This window comes from Pleurodeles waltl, chromosome 9, assembly GCF_031143425.1.
Source record: "Pleurodeles waltl isolate 20211129_DDA chromosome 9, aPleWal1.hap1.20221129, whole genome shotgun sequence".
Taxonomy (NCBI): domain Eukaryota; kingdom Metazoa; phylum Chordata; class Amphibia; order Caudata; family Salamandridae; genus Pleurodeles; species Pleurodeles waltl.
In genome coordinates this window covers 93,766,466-93,792,799 of record NC_090448.1, presented here as the reverse complement: position 1 = coordinate 93,792,799, position 26,334 = coordinate 93,766,466, and the positions used below count along the sequence as shown (strand labels likewise).

Here is a 26,334-nt window from a genome sequence, read left to right as displayed (position 1 = left end):
TGCAAGGAGAGTGAAGGGCTCACCATCTCCTAAGCTGGACAGCAGAACGAGAGGACCAAGGGGACCACCCATTTTGCCTGGCACCAAAAGGCAGAAGATCCCAGCAGCTGTCTTCATTGCCTTTGGTGCCTGTGGATGCAGGGGAGTGACTCCTTCACTCCAAGAGATATTCCTACTTGCTTCTTTGGTGCAGCTGAAATCTTGCCCGACCCCCGGAGAATGCACAGCCATGGAAATGTTGCAGTTGCTGGAAGGAGCAGGAGAAACAATGTTGCAACACGAGGTAGTCTCGGGAGTTGCAGGCTTGTTTGGTTCCTGAAGAGTCCAGCAGTGGTTCCGGTGGCCAGGAGCAGAAGTTGTTGCAGGAGTCCTGGTGGAATCTTGCATACTGAATCTGGGGACCTACCTGCAAGTGGGAGTCCCTAATTAGCCCTACCAGGGGGGTTGGTCACTCTGCAGAGAGATCACCTATCAGAGTGGGTGACTGATGTCCGTCACCTGTCCTGACCAACCAGATGCTCCCAGGGGGCTCTTCACCTCTTGTTTCCAGGATGGCAGAATCAAGTGACCACCTGGATGAGCTCTGGGCATCACCCCTGGTGTGGTGATGGACAGGGGAGTGGTCACACCCCTTTGCATTGTGTACTTTAGCACTAGTGCAGGGACTGGGGTCCCTGGACTGGTGCAAACCAGATTATGCAAGGAGTGCGCCAAATGTGTCCTCAAAAGCAAACCGGTGGCGTGGGGAGGCTACCCCTTCCCAGCCATGTAACACCTATTTCCAAGGGGGAGGGTGTTGCATTCCCTCTCCCACAGGAAATCCCATTGTTTGGCTTTCCCCTGCTTGAGCTGGTTAAGCAGCAGGAGGGCAGAACCCTGTCTGAGGGGGGGCAGCAGCGTGGGCTGCCCCGTTAATGCTGAAAGACTGGTAGGAGCAATACTGGTTCCCTAAGGAGCCCCCAGAGTGCATAGTCATACTGGCATTAGTATTGGGGTATGATTTCAGAAATGTATGATTCCTACATGTTTGACACCAAACATGCCTGGGTTTGGAGTTACCATTATGTAACTGGACCACAGATGGTGGGTAAAATGGCTTCCCCGCACTTACGAAGTTCAGTGCATTGGAACTGGAGTTCGTAGGGGCACCTCTGCTCAAGCAGGGGTGCCCTCACACAGGAACCTGCACCCTTCCCTCTGGGCTAGGAGGGCCTACCATAGAGGTGACAGTGACCTGGTGCAGTGACCAGCAGTGAAAGTGTGCATGCACCTTTCCACACAGGCTGTAATGGCAGGCTTGCAGACACCCATGGGTGGCATAATATATGCTGCAGCCCATGGGGGAGCCCTGGTGTATCAATGCCCTGGTTACCTAAGTACCATATACTAGGGACTTACAGGGGTACACCAGTATGCCAATTGTGGTGTGTAAAGGGTGCCAAAGTAACCAAATTTAGAGAAAGCACAATCACTGGGTTCCTGGGTAGCAGGGTCCCATTGAAAACAGTCTAAACATTCTGATGGCAGGCAAAAAGTGTGGGTAACCATGCCAAAAAGAGGGTACTTTCCTACAAATAGCACAAAGAAAGCGTTCTCTTGGTGCGGTCAACAAGGGCCCCAGCACTCCTGTGCCACACATTCTTTGACGGGGACCCTGGAAAGGTAGTGTGCGACTCTGGAAGCAGGTGGCCGCTTACAGTGTCTCCTGCTCCCCTGCTGTTGTGAAGTGCATTGGTATTTATATGCACTTAATAGCTTTAGAAGCCTTTTAAGTCCCTGAAAGTAATCCATGTCAGTGCCACAGTCCGTTTTGTTTGTAACCCTTATTGATTGAAATGCCGCCATTCTAGTACAGACAGGAAAGCTAAATAGTAATCATACACCAAAATTAAATCAGGCATCATACTAGGGATACAGCCATGACATTTAACTTAATCGCTTGCATAACTTAATAAATTGTCGTGCCTTTTTATTCAACATTCAGTAAACAATATCCTATCCAGAAGGAAGATGAGTAGGAACTTAGAGGGGGCGGGGAGTGAGTTTTCAGTTTGTTTTATATCTCACATTTTACTTCCCACTTGTTTAATGGTATTTGCTTTTTCAATTTGTTGCCCTTCAATTTCTTGAATGCAATATTTGAGTCTTGTTCGCTGGAAAGTTTTACAGGTGGAGACAAGGTCGGGCTGCATCTGCCTCATGGGTATGCCTTAGGATGCTCGCCTCACACTGAACACACTGGTACAGAGGAGAGGGGGAGACACAATCCCACAGTACTTCTGTCTCATGACTTTTTAATGTGTGCTTTTCTTCGTACTGTGCTCCCACAGCAGGAACATAAAATGTGTATCAGAGATGGACATAAGGTCACACAGTGTGCCTGTCACATGAGCAGTTTTTACAGCGTGCTCCTACAGCAGGAACACACTTGTAACAAAGGGACAAAAGGTGACAGTGTCAGGAAAATGAGTGACTATTCACGCAGCCCAGACATCAACCACATCTGAGATACATTTAGTGTCACCTACAGCATATGGTAGGTTTTGATGGAGCATCATACCTCGCAGGTCATGATTGTTGCTGTTGGCCTTGCCTCACAACAGCAACTTCCTTTCTCGCTCACCCTACAGCCCCAACTTGCAGGCTTCCTTTCTCGCTCACCCTACAGCCCCAACTTGCAGGCCGGGCTTTGTGGTTCCCTACCAGGAAACCACTGCCATTACTCTGCGGAAACTTCAGTAACTTCCAATCTGAACCTTTTTTTTGCTAATTGATCTATTATTTTCCCCATCTCCAATAGGGTTTAAAACTGAGGCGTATAACTTGAGGTTAGAGTTTGCAACATTAAATTTTACAATCACCATGTATCTTCTGGTTTCTTAATACTGTTGGACTGTTCCCTTCTTTGGAACATAAAATCACACGGTTGCTGTTGGGAGAGCAGCGTGTAAGTTGCTCCAGAAGTGTGCTTTATTGATATGCAGACTGCTTTAAGTTTGACAGAGAAGATGTAACAGTTATGGTTTTCTTGAGCTAATTGCTTTGTAAAGCTACTCCTACGCTATATATTAATTTAAAAACAAGCAGATGCTCGTAGCAGTTCTTAGATGTTTACTGGCTGACATGTAGGAACACATGCCACGTTGAAACACGTGTGTGGCTGGTGCCATTCCTAAAATGATTTAATTTGTGCAGCTCTTCAGGGTTGCTTTTCCACATACAAACGTTGTAGTGCAGCCGTGGCTGTACTCTCCCCGAACACAAGTCAGGATAGGATGTCCAGAGAGCTCAAGCCCCTCATGCCAGGTAAGTGTAGCTCACAAAGGTTTTTTTTGTAGGCTTCATTCACTGCGAAATAAGTAAATGACAACCGCCCGAATATAACAGAACCATCATGCATCTCATCTGGGACAAGGGTGCTAAAGGGAATGGGTTACAGATGTTTCATAGGGTTTCTGGTGCAGCTTCCATGCTGATGACAGTACAGGCAGCGCGTACTGAAAATGGAATGTGTTTCATTGTAACAAGCAATGTTACCATCACCAAACTCGGGGTACTATTTGCAATGCCCTGACAAGGGCAAAATGGTGCGCCAAGCTGACACTTTAAGATCTTAGATGTAATGCTTAGAAATTAATGTTTGTGTTACTTTGTGGGGCTGCCTTCAGGCTAACAGCAGCAAACATCTGATCCTGAAAGTCTAGGGGCTGCAGACACCTTTTCCTGTCAGGTCATGTCCTAAGTGTCATGCATTTTCTCTAGTCTAGGATTCCAGGGGTTTTGTATTTAAAAGCATTCAAACTCCTATTCCCTATGAAATGGTGATTTCTGAAGCAGAGTTTACAAAAGTACGCAGTGCAGGCAGCCCTACGTTATTGGCGCCGATGTTCAGCTCAGTCCCGGACAAGGAACCACGCAATCAGATTAGGCAGTGCGCTAGCTTCTGATCAGGAGCAGCATGAGGGAGTTGTATACAGAAAGGTTGGTAACAGTCTTTCTCTCCACTTACTGTACACAGGTAGCACATTTACCTGCGCAGGACCGTGCAAATTAGTTGACTCCTAGAAGTAGAAATTAAATCCTGCACGCCAAACCTCTTGCCTTGTCCTCTGCATGCATTGTTGCTTACCTTGTCCTCTGCATGCATTGTTGCTTACCTTCCATGAGCTCTGTGCTAGGCAGAGGCTCCTACTGTCTCTCAGGCTGCCCTTGACCAAAGCGATGTTCCTCACAGCAGGAAGAACTGGGGCTGGTTACAAGCTGGAGCACCCCCAACATGGGGGCAAAGAAGTGTGAGATCTCAGCCACCGGCTCTGCCATCCTTCCTGTAGCTACAAATAGGAAACGCAGGACAGATCTAACCTAAGATTTTCCTGACCTTGAACCCCACTCTGCAATCAAATCTATTCCTTCTGCTATCCACCAAAAGGCGGTACGCAGGGTGTATAATATACAACTACTTGTTAAACGATGTCTTTGAATTTTCTAAAATCAGCCTGGTTTCTCCCCACTCACCTCAGCGTCTAGGTCTCCTCCTCCCAGCTACAGTAATGCACGTCCACTGTCTGGAAAGCTATCCCCATCCCCCGGCTATGCTAAACAAGGGACATCCACATGCTTTGCTTTGGTACTTAGGCACAGCATCTGTTAACGGTAAACATCAGAAGACATGGCTCCAGCATTTCCACAACCTCCTTCCCTTCCATTGTTTGGATTATTTACCCTATATGTTCTCCCATGTTGGTTAGATCATGAGGTTACTGTCTTTCTAGTGCAACCTAAAGCTCTTGATATGTCCTTATGTGATCAGCTATTACTTTACGCTCCCAGAGCTGATCAGCTGTCCGTGCTGATGCAGTAATTGAGCAGTAGACTAGCAACAGGCAGTTTGCTTGATTCAGTGACCAGTCAAAAGTGCCTAAGATAGCACTCTCTCTCTCACATGCAAATAAAGATATTCCTTTTAACATTTGTGCTTCCTCAGCGTGCATTTTACCTCTAAAGTCTACTCTGTATGCCTAAGCCCTGCAAGAAAATTTTGATTTGAACTTAGACCTTCAGATTCCTTTCTCCTTTGTTTTCTTTGACACTTTCCATCTTCTGCATGCCTCCTTTCACTAAAGCCTACTTTAAGCCGTTTGTATGTTTGCTCTATTTTCTATTATTGTAGGTTTACAAATTGACCACACCTCATACCAAACATCACAACCTGTCCTCCTTTGAAATTCACCCCCTGCAACCTAGCAATACCCAGTCTGCAGTCTGCTCTAACATGTCCACTAATCCTGCTGACCATTTACCTGAACTCACATACCCTCCATTAATGGCAATTCCTAAATGCTAGCGATTTTAATCCACCTCAAATGCACTAGAGTAAATGCATAGGATGGTTTCCTCGAAAAAGAACAAGACTAAACCAAATATGAACAATAACCAGTAACAAATGGATTAACCACTTACCTTGGGTTTCCAGAGCAGTGTGCTGCCTGGCGTAAGGCACTTCAACTTCTTTAGGGGTAGTAAGTGGTAAATGCGTGTAATAGCAACACAGTACAATACAGTACAGGTTAAGTTATCTGATGTTATGTAGTGTCTACTCCTAGTCCTTCCTTAATCCTGTCGGCTCATCAATAGGTGGCTGCTCATGGGGTTAAGGTCAGACAAGGTGTCAACCCTGTGGTGCCATCTTGAGTTGAAGGTTGAGTAATCTCGCCTCTGGCAAGCGCCAGTGATTCTGGTATCTCACTTGCTTTGTGAGTTGTTACATGTCTTCGCACATTGCCTTGGCTGCTGTGCACAGACAGTTCACTGCCGCACAAAGGGGGGAAAAAATTAGAGGGAACATTGACCAGGGGTACCATTTACTTGGGCCTTAATCCCTTGCCATGTGGGATATAATTGAGCATGAACTTATTTTTAGGGTAAGAACACCGGCACTGGGGTCTGTTTAGCAGGGACCCAGGGCACTATAACTCAGCATCAGTATCGAGCACAAAGTGTTGGGAACCATGCAAAAAAATTGGTACTTTACTACAGTGAGCACCGTAAAGGCGTCCCATTCTACGACCCGTGTCGTAGCAGTTTTGTGATTGTCCTCGAAAAAGCGTTCTATAAAGTAATTGAGAGATGAACACATTACATTTCTGTGGTGATTAGAGGCAGAGCCATTGAAATAAGGAGGAACGCTGCTTGCCTCCAAATCCAGTATCTTGTGCAGTTGAAAAAAGGTAAGACTGTGGCGTACAGAAAAGTAAAAATGTATACATTGTGTAGATCAGCAACTGCATGACTGATAAATATTCACAGAAACAAGTTGTGAAGTCGAGGAAACATGACAGTAAAATCTCTTATTTAGTGGGTGTAGTGGAGAGGGCGAGATATTTCGGTTCGGACTACCCTGTTGTAAATTCAGTTTCTCTACCACTATGGGCTTTAGAAAATCACCTGCCATTTGGGAAGACTATGTGAACAGACAACCTCTACCCTATCTTGTTTTGCCCTTTTGGACTCTTACCTCTGTCCTTTATAGGTCTACCTTCTTCATATGGCTACAGGCTTCCCATGTGAATTTCTTTTCTCTGTGAAGTTAGGTCTTGCAATGGATCCTCTAGTTTGTGTTGGACATACTTTTTCGTGTTTTTTTTTTCTTCATGGCTGGTGTGCTCCCTCACTAACACTTATGCTGAATTCCTTTGCAGGTCTGTAATAAGATAATTTTCCTGATGAGCTTTGTTGGTAACCGGGGGACGTTCACTAGAGGGTATGGAGCGATGATTCTGGATGTGGAGTTCCTGTATCATCTCTTGTACTTGTTGATCTGCGCCATGGGTGTCTTTGTCCATGAGTTCTTCTATAGCTTGTTGGTAAGTAAACTGCCCCTACCGGCATAACTTCATCTTCTTACATTGTACCTCAGTTTATCATCTCTCTTCCCCCAAAGGCACTACCCTACTTTAGGTTAGTCTTTGCATGCCAACCTCTTGTCACTCTCTCATCCCTTCACACGCTCATTTGAACTATTGTTTGAGCTCCCGAATGTACCACACTTGAAGAGAAATTAAATGTGTATATGGGCAACTCCCTCTTTTGTGACTGATGTTTGCAGCAGTTAATGTCACTTTTTTGTGCTAACTTAAGAATGTAAAAAACGCAAGCCAGAAACAGTGTGCAGTTCAGGGAAGCTCTTGGTATCTCCACTAAAAGCTCAGTGTATTTTGGTTTCCCATGATGTGCTTTAGGTTTGGTAACTCAATCTGTACCATGTGTAGTGGTGTGTACCGTCCATTGATGGGTTAAGGAGTTTGTCCATTATATGGGGGTCACATCCTTACCTGCCCTATAACGGTGTGATCATAATGCTTGAGCAGAAGTACTCCATTATTGCGTATCACCTGTTTCTGATGCATACTTCTAACTGCAGATTCCTCACCTTGTGTATATTCCCATGAGCACCAGATTGGATCCAGAATCCTAAAAACTGTAATCTCGTGCATTGGTAGCTGGAATTGTGTGGCTCCGCACCAACATACTTCCTCTCCGGAAGTGAGGAGGCGGGCCGCTTAGATCTTGCCACCCATCTGCGCTGATGTCAGTTCCTTTCTTCCACCACCTTCAGACATGGATCCAGAGCTCTGCTTTTTTCGTCTTTAATAAAGGTTTTCCCTAAACTTTCTCTTGTACCCTTGTGCAAGGGAAATATGTCACCTCCCAAAACAGGGTATAAACCATGTAGGGACTGTCTCAAATGTCTGTGACAGATCCTCGCAAGGTATGCTTGTGGTGCCTAGTGGTCACAACACAATGCCAAAACCTGTGCTCAGATAAATCCAAATGCCAAATGAGACCGCAAGTAGAAACGGTTGCTAAACATTGGAAGGCTCTGCACTGTGACTGGATGAAGTTAAAAGGAAGATCTTGTTCCTGAGGCAATCTCTGCCACTCTCTAACGGCAGAGAGGGTGCATTGGACTCAATGTGCCTCTCTCTCTGCTCTCTCTCTCACACATGATCGTTCATTTTTTCCCAATGCAACCCATATTTCTGGGTCCATCAGTGATATTGCAGCAGATTGAGGCCTTTGAGGCCATGCTGCACATATTTGGCATTGTTTGAGTTTCCTTTGGCGTGCCTTTAGGCTCCTAGAATCCACAGAGATCTCCGGACGGTCTTCCACCATTAGGTCCACCCTTGGTGTAGTATGTGTCTCTTGAATACGCATTGGATTCCACACTGGCTTTGGTATTGACTGTGGTTCTGGTGCCACTTCCTGCCCCAGTACCTTTGACATTGATGGCAGTGCTGGTGCTGCCTGTACCAGAGGATCCACCACCTAAAGTCTGCGGGCCATGTTCCAATTCCCTCTGGAGAGTAGTCAATAGCTAACACTTCTGACTGTGATACTGACCCGCTCAAACATTGCACAAGCTCTTTCTATTTGACTCTGACAAGAACAACAACTTTCATAATGAGACAAATTTGTTCCACAATATGGTGAGGATAATTGGCATGAAGGACTACCGGAAATCAATGGCCGTGGTACTTTCCACAACACTGCACTTGTCTCTCCCCATAGTTCAGTCACAGCAGAGAGTGCTTCTTTCCCCTTTGTCTTGCAAAGGGCTGAGATATTCTTTGAACTACAACTCCCTACCATGGAAGTAAAGACCATTCTCCTCCCGGAGGGTCTCCAGCCTGTTCAGGCACCTACTGAATCTCTCCTGCCATTTAATGAAGCCCTTAGACACACTCCTTGGCACTTGCGGGAAAGCTAGGTCCTGGGCTGCCGTCAATGGGCAGGTCACCCGTTGCCACAGACCAGTGACGTCCTGGCTCAACGCCCTATGCCAGAGAGTTTGGTGGTACAGGCATCATCAAACAGAGAGAACCCTAATGCCTTTTCTGCAACCCCTCTTGACCGCAAATCCAAATGTATGGAGACCTTTAGCAAGTGTGTGTTCTTTTACTAGCCTTTCCCTATGTTCTGTAAATGCTAGTTGTTCCCTGGATCACTACACTCATGCATTGTAGGACATGGTAGGCCAACTCTCACTGGCTGTGCCAGACGATTTAAGGACATCTTTAGCCCCAACCATCCTGGCTGTCGGTCTGTCCTGGACATAGCTGGTTGCTTGGGTTGAGCAATTGGCACGAGCATGATGCTTTGGCATCACATCTGGATGAGGTCTATGGGATTCTCAGGGCATGTCCAGGTATCCTTATTGGAGAGCCATTCAATGGCTCTCCTCGAGGGAGTAAGTCCCCCTCACCCCCCCGGAATGATTTAAATTAAGTTTTGCCACAGCACATTGTGTCGGGTTGTCTGCCTCTACCAGGCTCTTTGACCAACAGTTCCACCTCTTTTTGAGGATACCCCATGGGTTTTCAGTATCACCAGTGCCAGACTCTGCCATCACTACAAGAAAATTCTCCAACCTTTTGTGGCTAAGGCTACTGCTTCCAGAGATAATCCTTAAGAAATCATACAGCGTGTACCTCAGTCCCCCACTTCTGCAGCATCCACAGCTTGAATACTACTGACGTGTATTTTTTTAAACAACCTGTGGGAAGCTGGATCCAACATTTCCTCCAAGGCTCCAACACATCACTTTGGACACCTCCAAATTGTCCAGCAAGGCTATGTCTTGGTGTTTCTTTTTACCTTACTGCACATTCTTCTTTCATCACCATGGCTGGTGGAGGACTACATGTCCATTATGCTGCAATATATGCAGGCCCATTTGGCCAAAGGGGTCATAGCGAAGGTTCCAGCCTCAGAAGCAGGAACTGTATGCTGTTCCCATTACTTTCTTGTGCCAAAGAAGGATGGAGCCTTCGTCCTATTTTTAGATCTCTGCTTTCTTAACTCCTTCTTTTGGAAGAGAAAATAAAAGAGCAAATTTAAAATGCTCCTACAGCCCAGATTGTCTGCCCTGGGTTCTGGAGGTTGTTAGCATTAGACCTCCAGGGCACTTAACCATATGCCCGTCTGGTAAGTCTACAGGTGTTCCCTACAATGCCAGGTGTCCCAGGGGGATGGCTATGCTATTTCAGCCTATTTTGGATCTCCATGAGGATGATGTTGAAGTTATTGGAACTATTGCCCTTTTGCATCCTTAGAGTCAAGCATGCTAGAAGAAACATGCAGGCTCTGAAGTGGGATCTGAAGTCCCGGTGGGCACTGCCCCAGGGCAACCTATCTGATTCCATACAGGAGTTGGAGGACACTGCAAAAGATCTTCAGTGGTGGCTGCTAGACACCCCTCTCTCTGAGCTGACGGTGGTAACAGATAACATTGCTACTTGGGTGCAAGGCCATCTGAGAGTAGTGGTGGGCAGAGGACTCTAGTGTCCGGCTGATACCAAACTCCATAATGTTTTTTTTATTTTTTATTATTATTATTTTTTATAGAGATACAGGTGACCCACCTGGCGTTTCAGTCCTCACTAACAAGCATCAAAGATAAGTAGTACATCACCTTACAGACAACACCACTGCTATGTAATGCTGAATCAAGCACGTTGGAATGAGGTCTTTGGTCCTGGCCAAGGAGGCTTTGCATCCCTGAAGTGACTGGCTCACAGGGAATTTGTCTGGTTGTCAACCAACTGGAGGATCTCTAAATGCCAGGGTAAATTAATTCTGTCTCCAACACCCAGCAGATCATGAATGACAGCTACACCCCACAGAGGTACAGGGCATTTTTCAGCTACGTTGTGTGTACTTGTAAAATGCTGCATCTCACCCGGGAGGGTATCTGCAAGTTGATGAGAATGGGGGGCTTGGAGGGAGAGGTTCTGCCCTCTCTGGGTCCTATGTAAAGAACTACAGTTCCAGCTTCTTTCTGAATTTTAGGGCTCAGCTGGTGGCCCTGATGTGAAGGGGGAGTATTTTCCAGGCTTTGAAAGTCAGGTATGAAAGCACAGCTGCCAACTCTGGCTCTTTGGATGCGGGTGCTGTGGTGACCAGGTGATTTGCTGAGTAGATGTCTGTTGATAGTTTGAAAGCTTAAGTAGTTGTTCATGAAGTGAAGCATAAATTGTATAATCCTTTGTATGCGTGTGAGTAATTTGAACACTTTATGTATGGGGAGCCAGTGGAGTTTCCTTTGGTAGGAGAGTGTGCATGAAGGAAGGATGTGTGAGTGTCTGGCTGCTGTATTCAAAATTATCTGGAGGCACTTGGTGAGCTGGGTGGGGATTCCAACCGACTGTTTCTGTAGTTTAGTTTGCTGGTGATCAAGTGATTGGGTATTTGTTTGGGGGATTTTGTGTGGAAGCCACCTGAAGATTTTCCTGAGAACTCTGAGTGTTCGGAAGCAAGACGAGGTGACAGAGTTGACTTGGTTGGCTACTGATAGTTGTTGACCATGACTTCCAAGCTCCTAGCTTAGCTTGTTGGGTTTATAGTGGAACCAAATTCAATGGCGCCAGGCTGAGGACCGTAGAGCTGAGTCCTTCCTGAAGAGCACTGCCTCTGTCTTGTTAGAGTTGAGTTTGAGACAGTTGAATTCTTCAAGAGGGTGTCTTGTGACATGAACTCATGAACCGTGCTTAGGTGTTGGTGGCATCCCTGGGGAGGGAGAGTATGAGTGGGTGTTGTCTGCATATGAGGTGTTGATTCCAAAAGTTTGCACAGTGTTCGTAATTGGGGCCATGTAAATATTAGAGCGTAAAGTGAAAGATGGTCCCCTAATGGACTCCAGAGATAAACTCATTGGGCTTGGAAGTGTCGGGAGGTAGGCTGATGTTCTGTGTGCATCCTGTGAGAAGGGAACTGATCTATTGAATGGCTGTTCCACAGACTACTGACTGTGGAAGCATTGGCTGAGGATCAGGTGGGAGACTGTATTGAAACTGCAGAGGTTGAGGAGGATGAGGGCCACAGGGTCCCCTCTTGAGGTTTTTGATGTTACACTGGCAACCAGGTGCCCAGCTACAAAACCAGTGTACGCTGGGTACTGTGACAAGTTTGTGGCTTTGATCACGTTAAAAGGTAAACTGTCAGAAGTGTCATTTGCTTTGCTGTTGGCTCAGAAAGGATTTGCATTGAGCACTGTTAGTCTAGCAGCTTTTTAAGGTGTTTTTTTTTTTTTTTTTTAACTACGGTTGCCGGATCAGCCTTCTTTGTTTAAATCACCTGTTGTGATGAGGTTTACAGCATTTGGTTACAATCCTTGTGATGTCACAATGTGACTTGAATCTCTTCCTTGCCTTATCATGTGCACCCTTTTTGAGCTGATGCACAGTTGTCATCTGCGTCTTAACATTAACAACGGTTTTCTTAGTTGCATTAACATCGTCCCTGGCATGTAATTTAGCTTCAGACACCTCCCACCTGCCATGCACGTGATTTTTTCCCTGGCAAGCTGGGTTTGAGGACGTGAGTGGCATTCCTGTCTGAAGAGGTAACACCCTTTCAAGTCAGAGAGTCTATCACCCTTCTGATGTCTTTTGCTTCATGTCATGTCTTGCCCCTTGGATCCCAACAGAGAAGCCATCAGTTTTTATATTGATCATACTAAGGTGCCACCAAGTGGATGCTCAGCTCTTTCTGGATTTATTGTTGGCAAAGAAGGCCAAGACAGCGCAGAAAAGAATTACATTTAGATGAATGGTATTTGACAAAAATCTGCAATGCTTTAGTGAAAATACAGCACTCCAAGAGGTTACGGGATCCTTCTACTTAAGCTAAGGCTGCCACTACTGCTTTTGTACATGGAGTATCTGTCCTGGATATGTTAGGCTGCTTAATGGACATCACTGCACAAGTAGCACTATTGTCTTGGCAGTCAAGTCCATAGGTGTGGGCATTTAACCTATTTGTTCTTGCGGTATTTTTTGGTGTGAGACATTCCTGAGACCCACCAGTGGCTATGGTATTTATTCACTAAGTGAGGAATCTGCAATTAGAAGTAGCTGTCAGAAGAATACCTTACTTTTCTTTTGATAACACTTTTCTGGTGAATACTCTAACCGCAGATTACTCACTGCTCTCATCTCTTCATTCTGTGGAATGGTCTGTCAGTCAGCTCTGATGTTCCTAAGCTAGAGATCTACACACTGGTCAAGCCAAGGTGCCAATGGGCTTAAGCATCCAATAGTGCAGATAAGCCTTCAAAAGCAACTGTCAGACCTCTTGAATAGAATTTATATGTGACCCCCCTAGTTACTTCTGTGGTGGGACAAGATCTGTTTAGAGGTGTGTAATGTGACCTGCCAACATAAAGGAGTACCGCTTTTGAATTTCCAAATCCAGTCTGATGTGTAGGAGAATCTTCACAAGTGGAGTTTGGCCACTGCTGAAGATGGCCACCTGATGCTGCTGTGGCTTTGGGAGGAGACAGCACTTGTCCCTCAAGGCCCCCAGGCCCCACCTTTGGTGAAAATTGTCTGCCGCAGCCACCAAACTGTTCACTTTCTGGCCCGGCGGGCCTGCTCGGGTGTGCAGTAATGCAGCAGAGCGGGCCGCAAGGCTGTGTAGTGGGCCACTCTTCGTATTACTTGCACCTGCTGCTTTACCCCCGATGCCAGCCCCAGAATCTGCGGCCTTGCGGACGGCCCCCGGCCTATGGGCCTTCTCACTCTAACTGCAGTGAGGACTTGGGCTCCGAGATGTCCCCCTTTCCAATTCTCCCCATCAAGAGGAGACTCATGCGCCCAACAGATGGGACTAGAGGGCAGGTTCGTCCTTGATTGATGAGACGCAACATTGAGGAGCGGCCTGCGTTCCCCACTCTGTTGGAGTCATCGTCCTCAGCTGCCTGCAGCATGATGCCTGGTGGCAGGGCCCCAGGACATCTTCAGGAGCCACAGCCCCGTCTTGCACTCTTCAGGGGCTCTGAACCTGGGCCCATCTCGACAGCCAGGAAGAATGAACCTTTGAGAACCGTCCCTGTTGAGGCATTGTTGTGAGCCGACCATTGTGGTGGTGGGCCCCCTCCATCTCCCTGTTGCCGCCTTATCTTATTGGTGGGCTACCTGACCACCACCCTACCTTGCAGCCTCACTCCCCCATACATGGAAATCCTGTGTAATGTGGCCCTGCAATGAGGAGGCGGGCCGTTCACCGAGGCCTGGGTGCAGGTTTGTTAGCCACATCGTGCCTGTTGTCCCACTTTGACTCTTGGCTAGGCCCCTACCTCGCTCAGTGCCTGTCTGGCTCCACTCAGACCTGCTGCGTGGGACGGCATAGCTGGGGGGGCTCACTGGTGTGACTGGTGCATTTGGCGTGCAGCGCTAGAAAGGACCTGGGGGAGGCCTGCTTGGACTCTGGCTCTGCAAGGCTCCCTGACTTGGATCCTGGGGGCGGTGGGTGGGGGGTGGGGGGAGAGGGGATCGCGCTAATTTCCATCAATGGAGGCAGCCCCAGCGGACTAATGCCTGCCCGCCACCTCTGCTGAGGCCCTCCTAGAGCACCCTTGAGCCCCACCTGCATTGACTCTCTGGCCTGACCTTTTTGGTCTATCCTGTCTGACCCTGGCCTTGCATGGTCTGCCTTCATCTCCGCCTGCTGGGGTTCTGTGTTCTCCCTCCCCCTCCTTGTTTCAGTGGGGTTGCCCTGTGAACACTTTGGAATCCCTGGAGCACAGCCTCACCGTCTGGGTCTGACTGTAGCTGTGGGGTGCACTAGACCCCTTATGCCTAGCACCGATAACTGTGCTGGGGGTCTTTGTGGGGTGGGGGTGGGGGCAGGGGCGTGCTCCTCTTCTTTGCTCACTCATCCTGTCCTGCCTTCTGTTCCCCAGGCGGCTCTTGGTGCCTGTTGACAGATTCCTCTCGTCACATAGCATGGCCGACCCATCTGGATGCTGGGGCCTTCACCAGTCCTGTTGAGAAGCTGCCTTTCCCTTGCTTGCCCTAGGTCTGTGATGCCTTCTGGTATCTTCACCCAACTGCTGCTTTTCATGGATGTGGTCTCAATTTGTTATGTCACTCAAACGCCCAGCTCTGGCTGTTGCCCATTCAGACCCCACAATGGACCGCACCCTTCTGGAGATCACTGTGGTGGGTCATCGCCCGGAGGGCATGAATACCTAGAGGACCGACCTCACTGCAAAATAAAAAATGTATCCGGAGGCAACCTCTGTTTCTTAGGCTTTCCAGACCGAGTGTATAGATCCGATGTCTGTAGTTTCCTGAGGGACCTCCTTACTACACTCACGGGGCTGACCTTCTTCCCCTCTCTGGAGATACAGTGGGCCCACCGACTTAGCCACAACCCTCAGTGGCACCAGGGCAGTGGCGGTCCCTCATCACCGGTTTCCTTCGCCTTGAGCGGGTCAGCATCTCCTTTCTCCTGCCCAGACTCCTGGCCTGTATGACTTTGAGGGCCACTAGATCCGTATTGCAGTGGAGTTTTCCCAGGACACCAATGACAAAATTAGGTCCTTCCTCCCCCTTCGGCCCAAACTGCATAAACGGGGTATTAAGTTTGGCCTCTATGAACCTGCATGTTTGTGGACCTCAAGGATGGCTGGTCCCAGGACTTTCTTGACCCCCGGGAGTTGCAGTCCTTTCTGGAGGGTCTCCAGGACCAGGGGATGGACAGGCAGTCTGTGGACTCTTCAGCGAGGCTTCGCTCTGAGGAAATCCATTTCTTGGAGGGGTTGATAAATGGGCAGGTTGCAGGACCACCCCGGCAGGATCCAAAGTGGTAAAGATAATGCAGTCTGGGTGGTGATGGAGCTTAAACAGGACCAAGGATGTGACAAATCTGAAGCCTCCCCAATTTCTTCAGTTGTTGCTGTTGGCCTGACCTGCCTTCTTGCCAGGGTCCTCTGCTTCCTCTGTACAGATGGATGAGTATGGCTATGTTGTTAGAGAGACTAAATTTTGGGCTGTTATTGTTGTGCTGTTCTGTTTATCTGAGTTGTTCCTGTTTTCTGATCTCTGTTGCCAGTTGGGCGGAGTGCACCCTGTTGCCCACCTGGCTCTGCCAGGATCCTCTCCTTTTCTCCTGAAGCGCTCCTTCCTGCCCGCCTACTCCTGGGGCCGCTCTGCTGCGTCTCTTCCACTCATGCTGCCCTTGCTCTGCTGCTCTTAGACCGGGTGCCCCCACACTCCCAGCACGTATCTTATGCCCTGATGTTTCCTTGGATTTTTTACTAATGGCTCCCTGCCCCCACCTCATCTTTTTCCCATCCAGTCCCCTGTAGACTTGGTGGGGTTACTTTAATCCCCCTGCCTCCTTCCACCCCCACCCCCCCAGGAGTTGCGTTAATGGCTACTGTCAATGCGCTGTGTCCGCTAGGGCTCTGGGTAACCACTCCTGCTCACTCCGCTTTGCTGTCCTTCTCTTCTCCACCCTATTCCCGTTGATTGCTCTTAGGCCTCACCTCTCCCAGGCCGCTGCGGCTCCTCTGTTGTCCTGGCTGACTTACCTCCTACCTTTCTCCAGGGCCCTTTTGCGCTGTGTGAGTTCCCAGGTTTGGATCCGCTGCGCAAGGGTTCCAGGCTTCCCTAAGGTGCTGCTCCCAGGCTCCTTGTAGGTTTGCCCCTTCTTCCTCCTCCCTCCTTTCACTCCAGTCCTCCTTCATCCACAGACTTTGCTTTTCCTTGCCTTCTCTCACTTCCTCGTGGTCCCCCTTCTCCCACTGTCATACCTGCTCAGTTCCCTTCCACCTGCCCACCCCCCCTTCTCTCGAAGGCCTTCTGTGCTTCCTGTTCCCCCAAGCCACTGACTGTCACCTCCTGGAACGTGGACGGCCTCACCCACTTCAAATGCAAGCTGTTGCTGGCATAACTCCAATCCAAGTGAGTTGTTGTGGCCCTCCTTCAGGAGACCTGCTTCTCCGCGGAGGAGTCAGAAAAGTTATGCTGAGATAGGGTTCATAGGGTGATGCACAGCAGTTGCCCTCCTCCCATGGTGGACGGGTCTGGGCAGCCCTAGAAATGTGATGTGGCGATCCTCTTCTGTATGTCCCTGCCCTTTACTTCCTTTAGGGCGGTGCATATACCCAATTGACCTTTACATTTTCATCAAGTTCCGTTTCGGGGGAGAGCGCTCTGAGCTGGGTCAGAATATGCACCGTTGGGGCCTAAACAGCCGTTTATTTCCTCTAGGTGAACTGCCTCCTGAGGGAAAGAATTGTCGCCACCACTGGCTCTATGGCGGGATTGGAACTTGGCCCTCAATGCTGTCTTAGACCGCACTGGCCCACTGGAACCAGGCAACTGAGCCATACTAGGTGATGTAGTCGCGGATCATGGTCTTGTGGACATCTGGTATCTCTCCCACCCTGCTGAATGGGAGTTTACCTTCCTCTTACCAGTGCATGGCACCCAATCCTGTCTGGATTATTTTTTCATTTCCCAACCAGTGGTTGCCTTTACGTGGGAAGCATGGCTCCTTAAGCCAGGCTCTAGGATCACTCTATTGTTACCCTCTCCTTGGACCTTGGACTGTCCTCCCCGGGCTGCAAACCACAGCACCTCACTATATTGCGTTGTTGCTCTCCCCAGGCAAATCCCAAGTCCAGGTGCACATTTCCTCCTATATGGTTCTTAAAAGGGGTTCTGTCACCTCCTCATGCACTCTGGTGGGAGTGGTGTCTCAGTTGACCCCAGATGGTCACCTTCGCAGCCACCCACAAACAATGGATGCCACACCAGAGAACCCTGGAGAATGACATTGCATCCTTCACCCGTCTTGATATGGAACGCCCCTTGACTCCTCTCCCGCGTTGTCTGGAGAAGGCCTGCATGGATCTCAATGCCCACTACACATCTAAGGCTGAGTATGCACTGCAGCAGATGAAGGGCCGGCACTACTAAAGGGCAAGAGGAAGGCAGAGAGACTACATGAGGTGGCATTGGCTATCCCACCCATCAGGTCCACTGATGGCACTATTCTTAGCCGGCTGCAGGATAATTAACAGGTTTGCGTCGTCCTACCAGGCCCTGTACCCTCCAGAGGTGGTGGTAGACCCTGCTCGCCTAGACATCTTTTTTTAATGTATATGTCTCCCCCATCTCAATGATTCAGGCTGGGATCTCTCTCAGGGAGAGATCACTGAGACGGAGATGGCACAGGCCATTTTGAACCTCCTGTAGCATAAGGGCCCCCAAGGAGGCCGGTTTCCTGGCGGAATCCTACAAGTGCCCGTGAGAGGAGGTGGTGCACTGCTGCCTCTTGGCTGTCCTTCTCCCCTCAAGGCATGTGGGATCCCCTGGCTCTTTCTCCTTTAAGGATATGATCGCGGTTTATTCCCAAGCCTGGGAAGGACACCCTCCTCTGTTATCGGCCCATAGCTCTGCTCAACGGGAACATTAAGATCCTAGCTGGTGTCCTGGCAACTTTGCCTCCGCAAAGTGATTGGCATTGATCCACCACTCCCAGATGGGATGTGACTTCTGGCTTTCATCCAGGAATCACCTCCGTGCCCTCACTCATGCACTCTTGTCCACCAGGGATTTAACAATGGACACCCTAGCTCTCTCCATGGATGCTGAGAAAGCAATTGACATGATAGAATGGAGATACCTTTTTCAACGAAGGTTTTGTCTATGTGAAGATCTTATAGCCAAGGTCAGGTGGCTTTGTGACTCTCCTACTGCCCAGGGCAATTGTGGGGGTTTCCTGTCTGACCGCTTCCTTGTCCACCGGGGGAAGTGGCAGGGGTTTCCTCTGTCACCCATCCTCTTCCTTGTTTGCCTTGGAGCCATTGGCTGCCTCACTCTTCCAATCACCACAGGTATCTGGTATCTCAACCCCCAGGGGAGCCTCAAAGTTACACCTTTATGCAGATTACATCCTGCAAATGCTCTTGGACCTTCTTTGCTTGATCCCTGCTGGACCTCATCTTCAACTTTGCGGCCCTCTCTGGATACCAGATCAACTGGGACAAGACCGTGGCTGTCAGGCTACCTCTCTCAGAGGAAGAACTGCCGCCTTAAATATTTAGGAACTTAAATCAGTTGGGTCCTGGAGCAAATGGTGGCAGACAACCTTGAGCCCACTTTGCCCTGAACTCCTATAAGTGGTCTCATTTTGGCCTCTTAGTATGGGCCAGGATGCAGGCGGTCCAGATGATGACTGTTGAGGTTCACCTGTGTGCTGGGCTTCTTTCGCACTTGCTTACGGCAGACCTGGACATTATATCATTCATTTGGGGGTTGTCTCGGCCTCGGTGGCTGGCAGCAGAATCATGGCCCACTATTTGTGCAGGGGGTTGGATCTGCCCTTGGGATAAGCATTTTATGCCTTGCTACTACATCTGGCACAACTGGCATTTATGCTCCCCAGACTCTGGATCTGCTGCTGAGGGTCATGATTGAGTGTGCTATCCTGGAGTGCCCTCAGGGTCTCTACCTCCTCTCAGTTAGAAGCCTTGGTCCCTAGCTTGATGAACCTGATGTTCCAGATGATGGGCAAATTCTGGTCGTGAGCCCACCACCTCCTCTCCGTGAATGCCCACTTGCTCGACCATGCACCCTTATGCAGCAATATTGGCCTATGTGTTGGTGGCGGGGTGCTTAATTGGGCATATGGTGAACTGTGGGAATCCACTTCATCTGATGCTCACCCAGGGCACCCTTAAGTCCTTTGTGATGTTCCAAGAGGAGTATGGCATCCTGTGCAACCAGTCATGGTGTTAGCTCCAGCTTCGCCATTGCCTAACCTGCTGCCTAGCCGCCATGCCCTGGATCCTTTAACCTTTCCCTGTGGTCTCCTACTTCAAGATTCTGGGCGCTTCTGAGGGGTTTTGCCCGGCTTCTATCGTCTCTTGATGTGTCACCTCTGTTTATTATCCTGGATGGAACATCTTCGCAACAAGTGACAGACCCACCTACAGGTGAAGTATGAGCCGGAGGACTGAACAAAACTGCTGGAGGCTCTGGACTGCAGGGCCAGGGAAGCACAGCTGAAATGTTCTCTCTAAGTCCCTACACGAATGCCACTGGACCCTGACGAAACTGCAGGCGGCTGGATTGCTGCCCCATTCGAACTGCTAGCTCTGTGATACTGAATAGTGCGATCTGGTCCACATCCTCTGTGATTGCCCCACAGTGACATGCTGGGTGCACTTTGCCGGTCCCAGTGCCCCTGGCCCAGCCCTAATCTTGCTCCGACTTTGCGTACTCTCCAGCCTTGTCCCAGCATGAGGGTTGGCCACTCCATATTCACAGGTCACGTCTAAGAACTGCGTCTTCCGGCACTGGTGCGCCCCACTCCACCCCACACACGAGGAGTGGCTTTCGGCCTCATACAAAAGTGCCAATTCTAACCTGCCGGACAAGGTGGAAGTCTTCCTCTTGATCTGGGCACCCTTCTTGCAGGACGGTGGATGTTGAGCAGTTAGTGCCGCCTGTTAGATATTTACCCCAAACCGTCTGCCTGACCCCCTCGGGGAGTCTCGCTCCCAGATCCATACTCCTTACTGTAGTAGTCGGCCCTACATTGTTATGGTTTTAAGTGTTGATGTTTTCTTGGTCGCCAAAGTTCTATGCATTGCGTAAGATGGTATTATGCTTGTGCATGTCCTGTCCAAAAGAACTTGTGCTAAATCAATTTATGGTCCAAGTATTCCTGTGCTGCTTTTTATGCAAAGTGTCACCCGACATAGGAGGGATATACCTTGGCTTGGATTGCGAACTCTCTATGCAGTAGGGGTCAAGCTGTAACTTGAGAGGCAAAGCAAGGCTCCAATTGGTCCGTGGCTGCCTTTTCACTTTCAGAAGGGGCGTGGCCTAGCTCTTCAGACTTGATCATTTATTTTGGGAACAAGCCAAGACTATTTGTGTATGGTTGTACCCGGTCTGTAATGGCACAAAGGACTTAAATAACGATGGACAGGAATGCGGCCAGAGCGATTGCCAATGGCTGAGATTAATTTAGGCATTCAATTGATCACTTTTTGTGTTGTATGGATTCTTTAAATTAAGGAACTGGAAGCCCCTATGATACTATCACTTTTTGATGTCTTTCAAATGTCTCCTAGCTTTTAGGGTATTTTTTCCAAATGTTTTCAACAGATAGTAAAGCATTGCAGAACACAGTGATGCTATTCATGTTTTATTCACTACCTTTTATGTCCATGAGATGTTACCCATCGTACTGAGAACAGAAGCCAATGCAGATCATATTATGCTGCTTTTCTGGTCAGTTTATTTCCACCTGTCTCTTTTTAGGAATGTAATCTTAGTCATGAGTGCAGCATCCAACGAGTAGCTTGTCAACAGGCGTGGCTTGTGGGAGGGAAAATGGGTGGGGTGGCGCGGTGTGGGGGGGGGGAGAAGTACTTATTAATATTAAAAATAAGTTTGCTTTTTTCCACGCTGCCGCTGTACCGCTCAGTCTTGCATTGCAGGCACAGGCGCCCAGCCTGCCCTGCAGCCAGTCCTGATGCTGCTCGGACAGCAATAGGATTGGCTGGAAGCGCCTAGCTACAGCGCCTTCCAGGCACACTGGGAGCCTGTGCATTCTCTATCCAGCCCAGCAACAGTGCCGGGTTTGAGAGAGCCCTTGTGCGCATGTGTGTTTGGCCAGCCCGAGACAGCCGGCCAAACATACATGCGCACTGAGGGGGGGGGTGCTGTGCCTGTCACGCCTGTGGCCCCGCCCCTTTTACAGTAAAAACATAATAAACTGAGTTTATTATCTTTTTATTATAAATGTTTTGCAGCTGCTGCTGCTGGCGGGGGGAGGGACGCTCCGCCATAGCGGAGGAGCCGCCCCTGCATGTCACCTATTAGCTTCTTCTCTTACAACTCTTCTTGACCCATCTCTCCTTCTTGCAGCTGTTTGACCTGGTCTACAGAGAGGAGACGCTGCTGAACGTCATTAAGAGCGTCACCAGGAATGGCCGCTCCATCATCCTGACGGCTGTGCTTGCTCTCATTCTGGTCTACCTCTTCTCCATCGTGGGCTACCTCTTCTTCAAAGAAGATTTTATCTTGGAAGTAGACAAGATACCAGATGAAACGGCGATACCAGGTAACTATGGATTTAGAGAGATCGCACCAGCGAGTTATTTATTCATTCTTTTATATAAGGTACTGTGCAAGAGAAAAAGGTGTTTTAGATTGTACATTAATTGTAAGGTTGCACATTAAGTTTGTTAAATATTCTGTATAGTAGTAGGCACAACTGAACCACAGGTCAGTTAGCTAAAATTATTTTTCAGTCCTAATGAACTTTAGCTTTACTACATTTTTGTTCACTTTGCATTGCCTCTCTAAGTAAATTTTCTAGGCTGCAATAAACCTTCAAGGGATGAATGTTTGAGGTGTATGTATCCGTCTGCGTCACTAATTGTTTGAGAATGTGAAGATCTGTTTAGAATGAAATATGCCACGCCATTTCATTGTTCAAGTAAAACAAAATGCCTATTTTATTGTGTGAAGTAAGTGTTTTATGTCAGCTGCTTCAGTAGGCTGATTAGGGTAGGTGAGAAAACAGTGGGTTACAGTGAGTGACGGCCCCCTGATGAGTGGCCAGCACAAGAAGACTAGGACCTAAGACCCCTGCCTCAATGACATCAGTGGGAGGATGCACAATCTGTCCAATTAAATGAAGTCGTTTTGCTTCTAATCAACCAATGAGCCTGAACGTTTCTGATACCATCTGCTGAAGCCTCCTGCTACCCTCAAACTCCCCTTAAATGCCACATTTCTCAGCAGGTCTAGCTTGGAGCATAAAATAAGGATGGTGCAAGGGCTGGTGGTTAGTGGAACATGAGTGCTTAGTGCACTCCCACAATTCCTTTACAGTGTATTGTTTTGAGAGCTTGGAGGATTGAGAGGGGAAGGGGTATGGCAGCAGGGTCTTTGGGTTCGTTGTAGAAGATTATATCCTTGGCTGACTTTTTCCCAGGCCTCCGATGCCTGCTGGGTCCTTGCCTCTGGTGTATAGAGTTATGTGATGCTACAGGAGTCGTAAGTCAAACAAAGCATTTGTACCTGTTGGTGTTCATTATTTTCCCAATTGGTCGAAGCCTCCAATATCAAGTGGGGGAGCATGAAATGACCCTTAGATTTGGAGGGCAAGAGCTATTTCAGAGAACCTGGGACTTCTGCCTGACAGCAAATCTCTGAACAGTGGTAGACCTTGGCTTTCACTGGAGCTTGCCTAGTACTAGATTGATTTTTCTTAATTTCCTGAGTTGCATAAAATAGTGTGTAGATGGAATATCATAAAAGTGTATGGAACTTCTTGGATATGTTGTAAAGCCTTTACAAAAAATTACATCGGTGCTGAACTGTGAACAAACACTTGGTTTCTTAATAAATGTTTTCCACTAAATTATGTTGACTGTAGTTTTCCCTGTCATGTGCTGATTACGGTGATTGGGAGAAGGCCCTCAACGTATTATCTTTAAATTAGCATCACATGGTAAGTCCAGTTATGAATTCAGCGTGTTCATTGTAACCCCCACCCTACTTCTTTTTCAGAAGCTGGTACAAGTCTAACAGAAGAATTTCTTTATTCTGAGACATGTCGGCCAGGAGCTGGGGAAAACTGCACCTCCAGTGATTCTCCATATGGTGAGAATGTTTGCTGAAAGCCTGATCTTTGCTACTTTTTTTTTTTTTTTTTTTTTACAACTGTTTGTGCTTTCCCTTTTGAGTATTGATGATTTCCCATCCAGATTTAAGGCTTTCCGATCTGGCACCTCGCTTCCCCCCTAATGTCAGGGTGATGGCTGTTCCGCCCTCTCAGGATACAGTACATTAAGTTAATTCAGTGGATATTTTTGTTAACTAAATAATCATCTTTAAATGTAAAATGTCCCTCATATAAACAGGTCAGTATCACATAAAGGTGTTTAATTTCATTGTGAAGCTAATTGATGCTCTGTGGACAAATGGGTGGGAATGCAAATAATTAATGGAAAAGGCAGCTTGGGAAACTTTATACATATCAATCATTTTGTGCATAATTTCCTTGCTACCACTAGGGTGTCTTGGTGCGGGAAACCTAAAACAGGCGTGCCTTGACCTTTCTGAAAACGGTGGAAATGCAAAGACGCTCTTTCTTCTTGGATGCTGTCCACATTAGCCTGCCTTTGAGCACTCTTCTTAGATTTCCTGTTCAGAGTTACCGCCTGCATGAAAAGACCCCAAAGGAGACTGCTTGTAGATGTTTTGTATAGCACCATCACACCACTGAGACATTGTACACATACAGTAGTACAAATAGCACAGCAGCATCTTAAAAATATACACCCACTAAACTGTGCTTCAGAGGGTTTGAGTCTGGAATGAAAGTAATGACAGTCCACCTATGACCAAGTAAGTACGTACCTATCTCCCCGGATGTCACAGCAACAAAAGACATTTTTATGATGTACACTATATTTTAGGAGTCGTAGACTGTACTAACTTGTTTCTGCATTGTACATACAGTAGACTAAAGGAAAAGGCTTCGTGTGTCTGAGCAGAGATTCAAGACTTTGTTGCCACCTCATGCTTCCTGGATGCTCTCAAAATCAGACCCTCATTTCTTGGAGCTTGACTGTTTTGCTTTGTCAAGTGATTCTGCCAGGTGCCAACTTAAGCCAGTTTTGCCTTTTCAACTGTAGACACATTGCATTGTAAGACTTGCAGTTTCTCTTTAACAGTTTAGGGGTACTGGACCAGCATTCCCACATCCAAAGTGCCATTAGAATAAGAAAGGTATCTCTGATTGAATGTCACACGTAACATGGAGCCGCTTGAGAGCCATGCCTCGGCTCGGCTAGTAAAGTATGCTGTGAATGAGAGTGAGGCTGTAGAGCATGACTCACCCTTGGTTGAGTGGGTGTGCCTTTTTGGGATACATAGGACACAGTTGACACTGCTAGAGCTAGGTGAGACAGTCTTTCAGATTCTTTTAGAACCCTGATTCTTATCACTATTACCCACCAACACCACCACTGTAAATAGTTGCTTCTATATATTGCATTTCCAAAACATGCAGTGAATAATAACCTTTTGATTGGATATAATCATCAAAAGCAGCATTGCTTTATGTCCACTTGAGTCGTCGTTCCTTGAATTGTCTCTAGTTTTCTTTTCTTCTTGAAACGTTGTCCTCCACTTGGCAGACAACTGTTCTCATTGGGCGGTTTGTCATAAACACCTTTTAATTAACTTTGTTGACGTTTTCTATGGTGCTCTCCAACAATTACTTTGTAAACGTAATAACTATCTTCCTTGACTGTTGAGACCTTGGCAAATTCTTATCTGACCACAATTGACGAAGCAGCTCTCACATTTTATATTATGATAACTAATTAATTTTGCTTTCTTGACAGAGTTGTCCTTGAGTGGTGATGTAGAAGAGAATAAGGAGTACACGTGTGACACCCTGCTGATGTGCATTGTAACAGTGCTCAGTCATGGCTTGAGGAGTGGAGGGGGAGTTGGAGATGTGCTCAGGAAACCGTCCAAAGAGGTGAAGATGTCTGCAAGCTTTCTGTGTTCCTCAAAGGAAAACATTACATGATGTCTCCAAGTCTTGCATTGTGCTCTGGCTTTCATCCAGTAATTCCATCTCCACTCACGATTTGCCCTTAAAAGTTACTAGAAGCCTACAAACAGGCTATATCGGCCAGTTGCTTTGATTGTATTTGAAAAAGGGTAGTAAAAATATATATGAAAATGAACTGGAATTGTATTATTTGACTATGTAAATCTCATTCACAAACCCTTTTTAAAAAGGAAAAGAGATGAAGGAAAGGACAGTGTAGCCTTATAGGCTGAAACTGCAGATATGAAAATATATTGTGAAGAGTGCTCCAGGGTCCCCACTGTTTGATTGAGTAGATATCCCCTGAGAGAATGAGAACTTTGAGTTCCCAAACCTATTTGATGTACTGTTAATGTCCATGCTCAGTTACTAAGGATATCACAGTATTATTTGATGCACAAACATGTTTAACATCCCATATCTAATTCCCCACCAGCTCTCAAGACCTGTTTCAAGAATTGTTGCACTGTAGACAACTTCCACTGTAGCAATGCTTTGGTATTAGAGACTCATTGGTGCATCTTTGTCTCAGATTAGAAAAGACAAAATGAAAGTAAAGGGAGTACCAATCTCAAAGAGCACTACATAGGCAACATTTAATTTCTGGTAGTCCTGACCAATCTAAAAATCCTCCTTTACTTAGCCAGCTATCCTTAACATTGTGGAGGCATTAGCAGTTGGTTTGACCTGCAGACTTTTACATTCAGATCAGTTGGCTGGTTTTTAAGATTTAGCATCTTGCTTTTACTGTTCATTGTTATTTACAAATGATTGTGGATTTGTGCTACAGGAACCTCTCTTTGCTGCTCGAGTCATCTACGATCTTCTGTTTTTCTTCATGGTTATCATCATTGTCCTCAATCTGATCTTTGGGGTGATCATTGA

General features: G+C 47.4%; 1 protein-coding gene across 5 annotated transcripts in view; it reads left to right on the top strand.

The window, feature by feature from the left end:
* ITPR1 (inositol 1,4,5-trisphosphate receptor type 1) overlaps window positions 1-26,334 on the top strand; it is a 1,104,774-nt gene that overhangs the window by 909,606 nt on the left and 168,834 nt on the right. For 4 of the 5 annotated variants that reach the window (XM_069206352.1, XM_069206348.1, XM_069206349.1 and 1 more), the window contains 5 exons: window positions 6,699-6,863; window positions 21,738-21,933; window positions 23,391-23,483; window positions 25,235-25,374; window positions 26,240-26,334. The exon at window positions 26,240-26,334 is cut by the window's right edge and continues 71 nt beyond it. In XM_069206352.1, the coding sequence (XP_069062453.1) occupies window positions 6,699-6,863; window positions 21,738-21,933; window positions 23,391-23,483; window positions 25,235-25,374; window positions 26,240-26,334 (689 nt within the window). The remainder of the gene's footprint in view (window positions 1-6,698; window positions 6,864-21,737; window positions 21,934-23,390; window positions 23,484-25,234; window positions 25,375-26,239) is intronic. The other variant, XM_069206351.1, reaches the window with a different exon arrangement.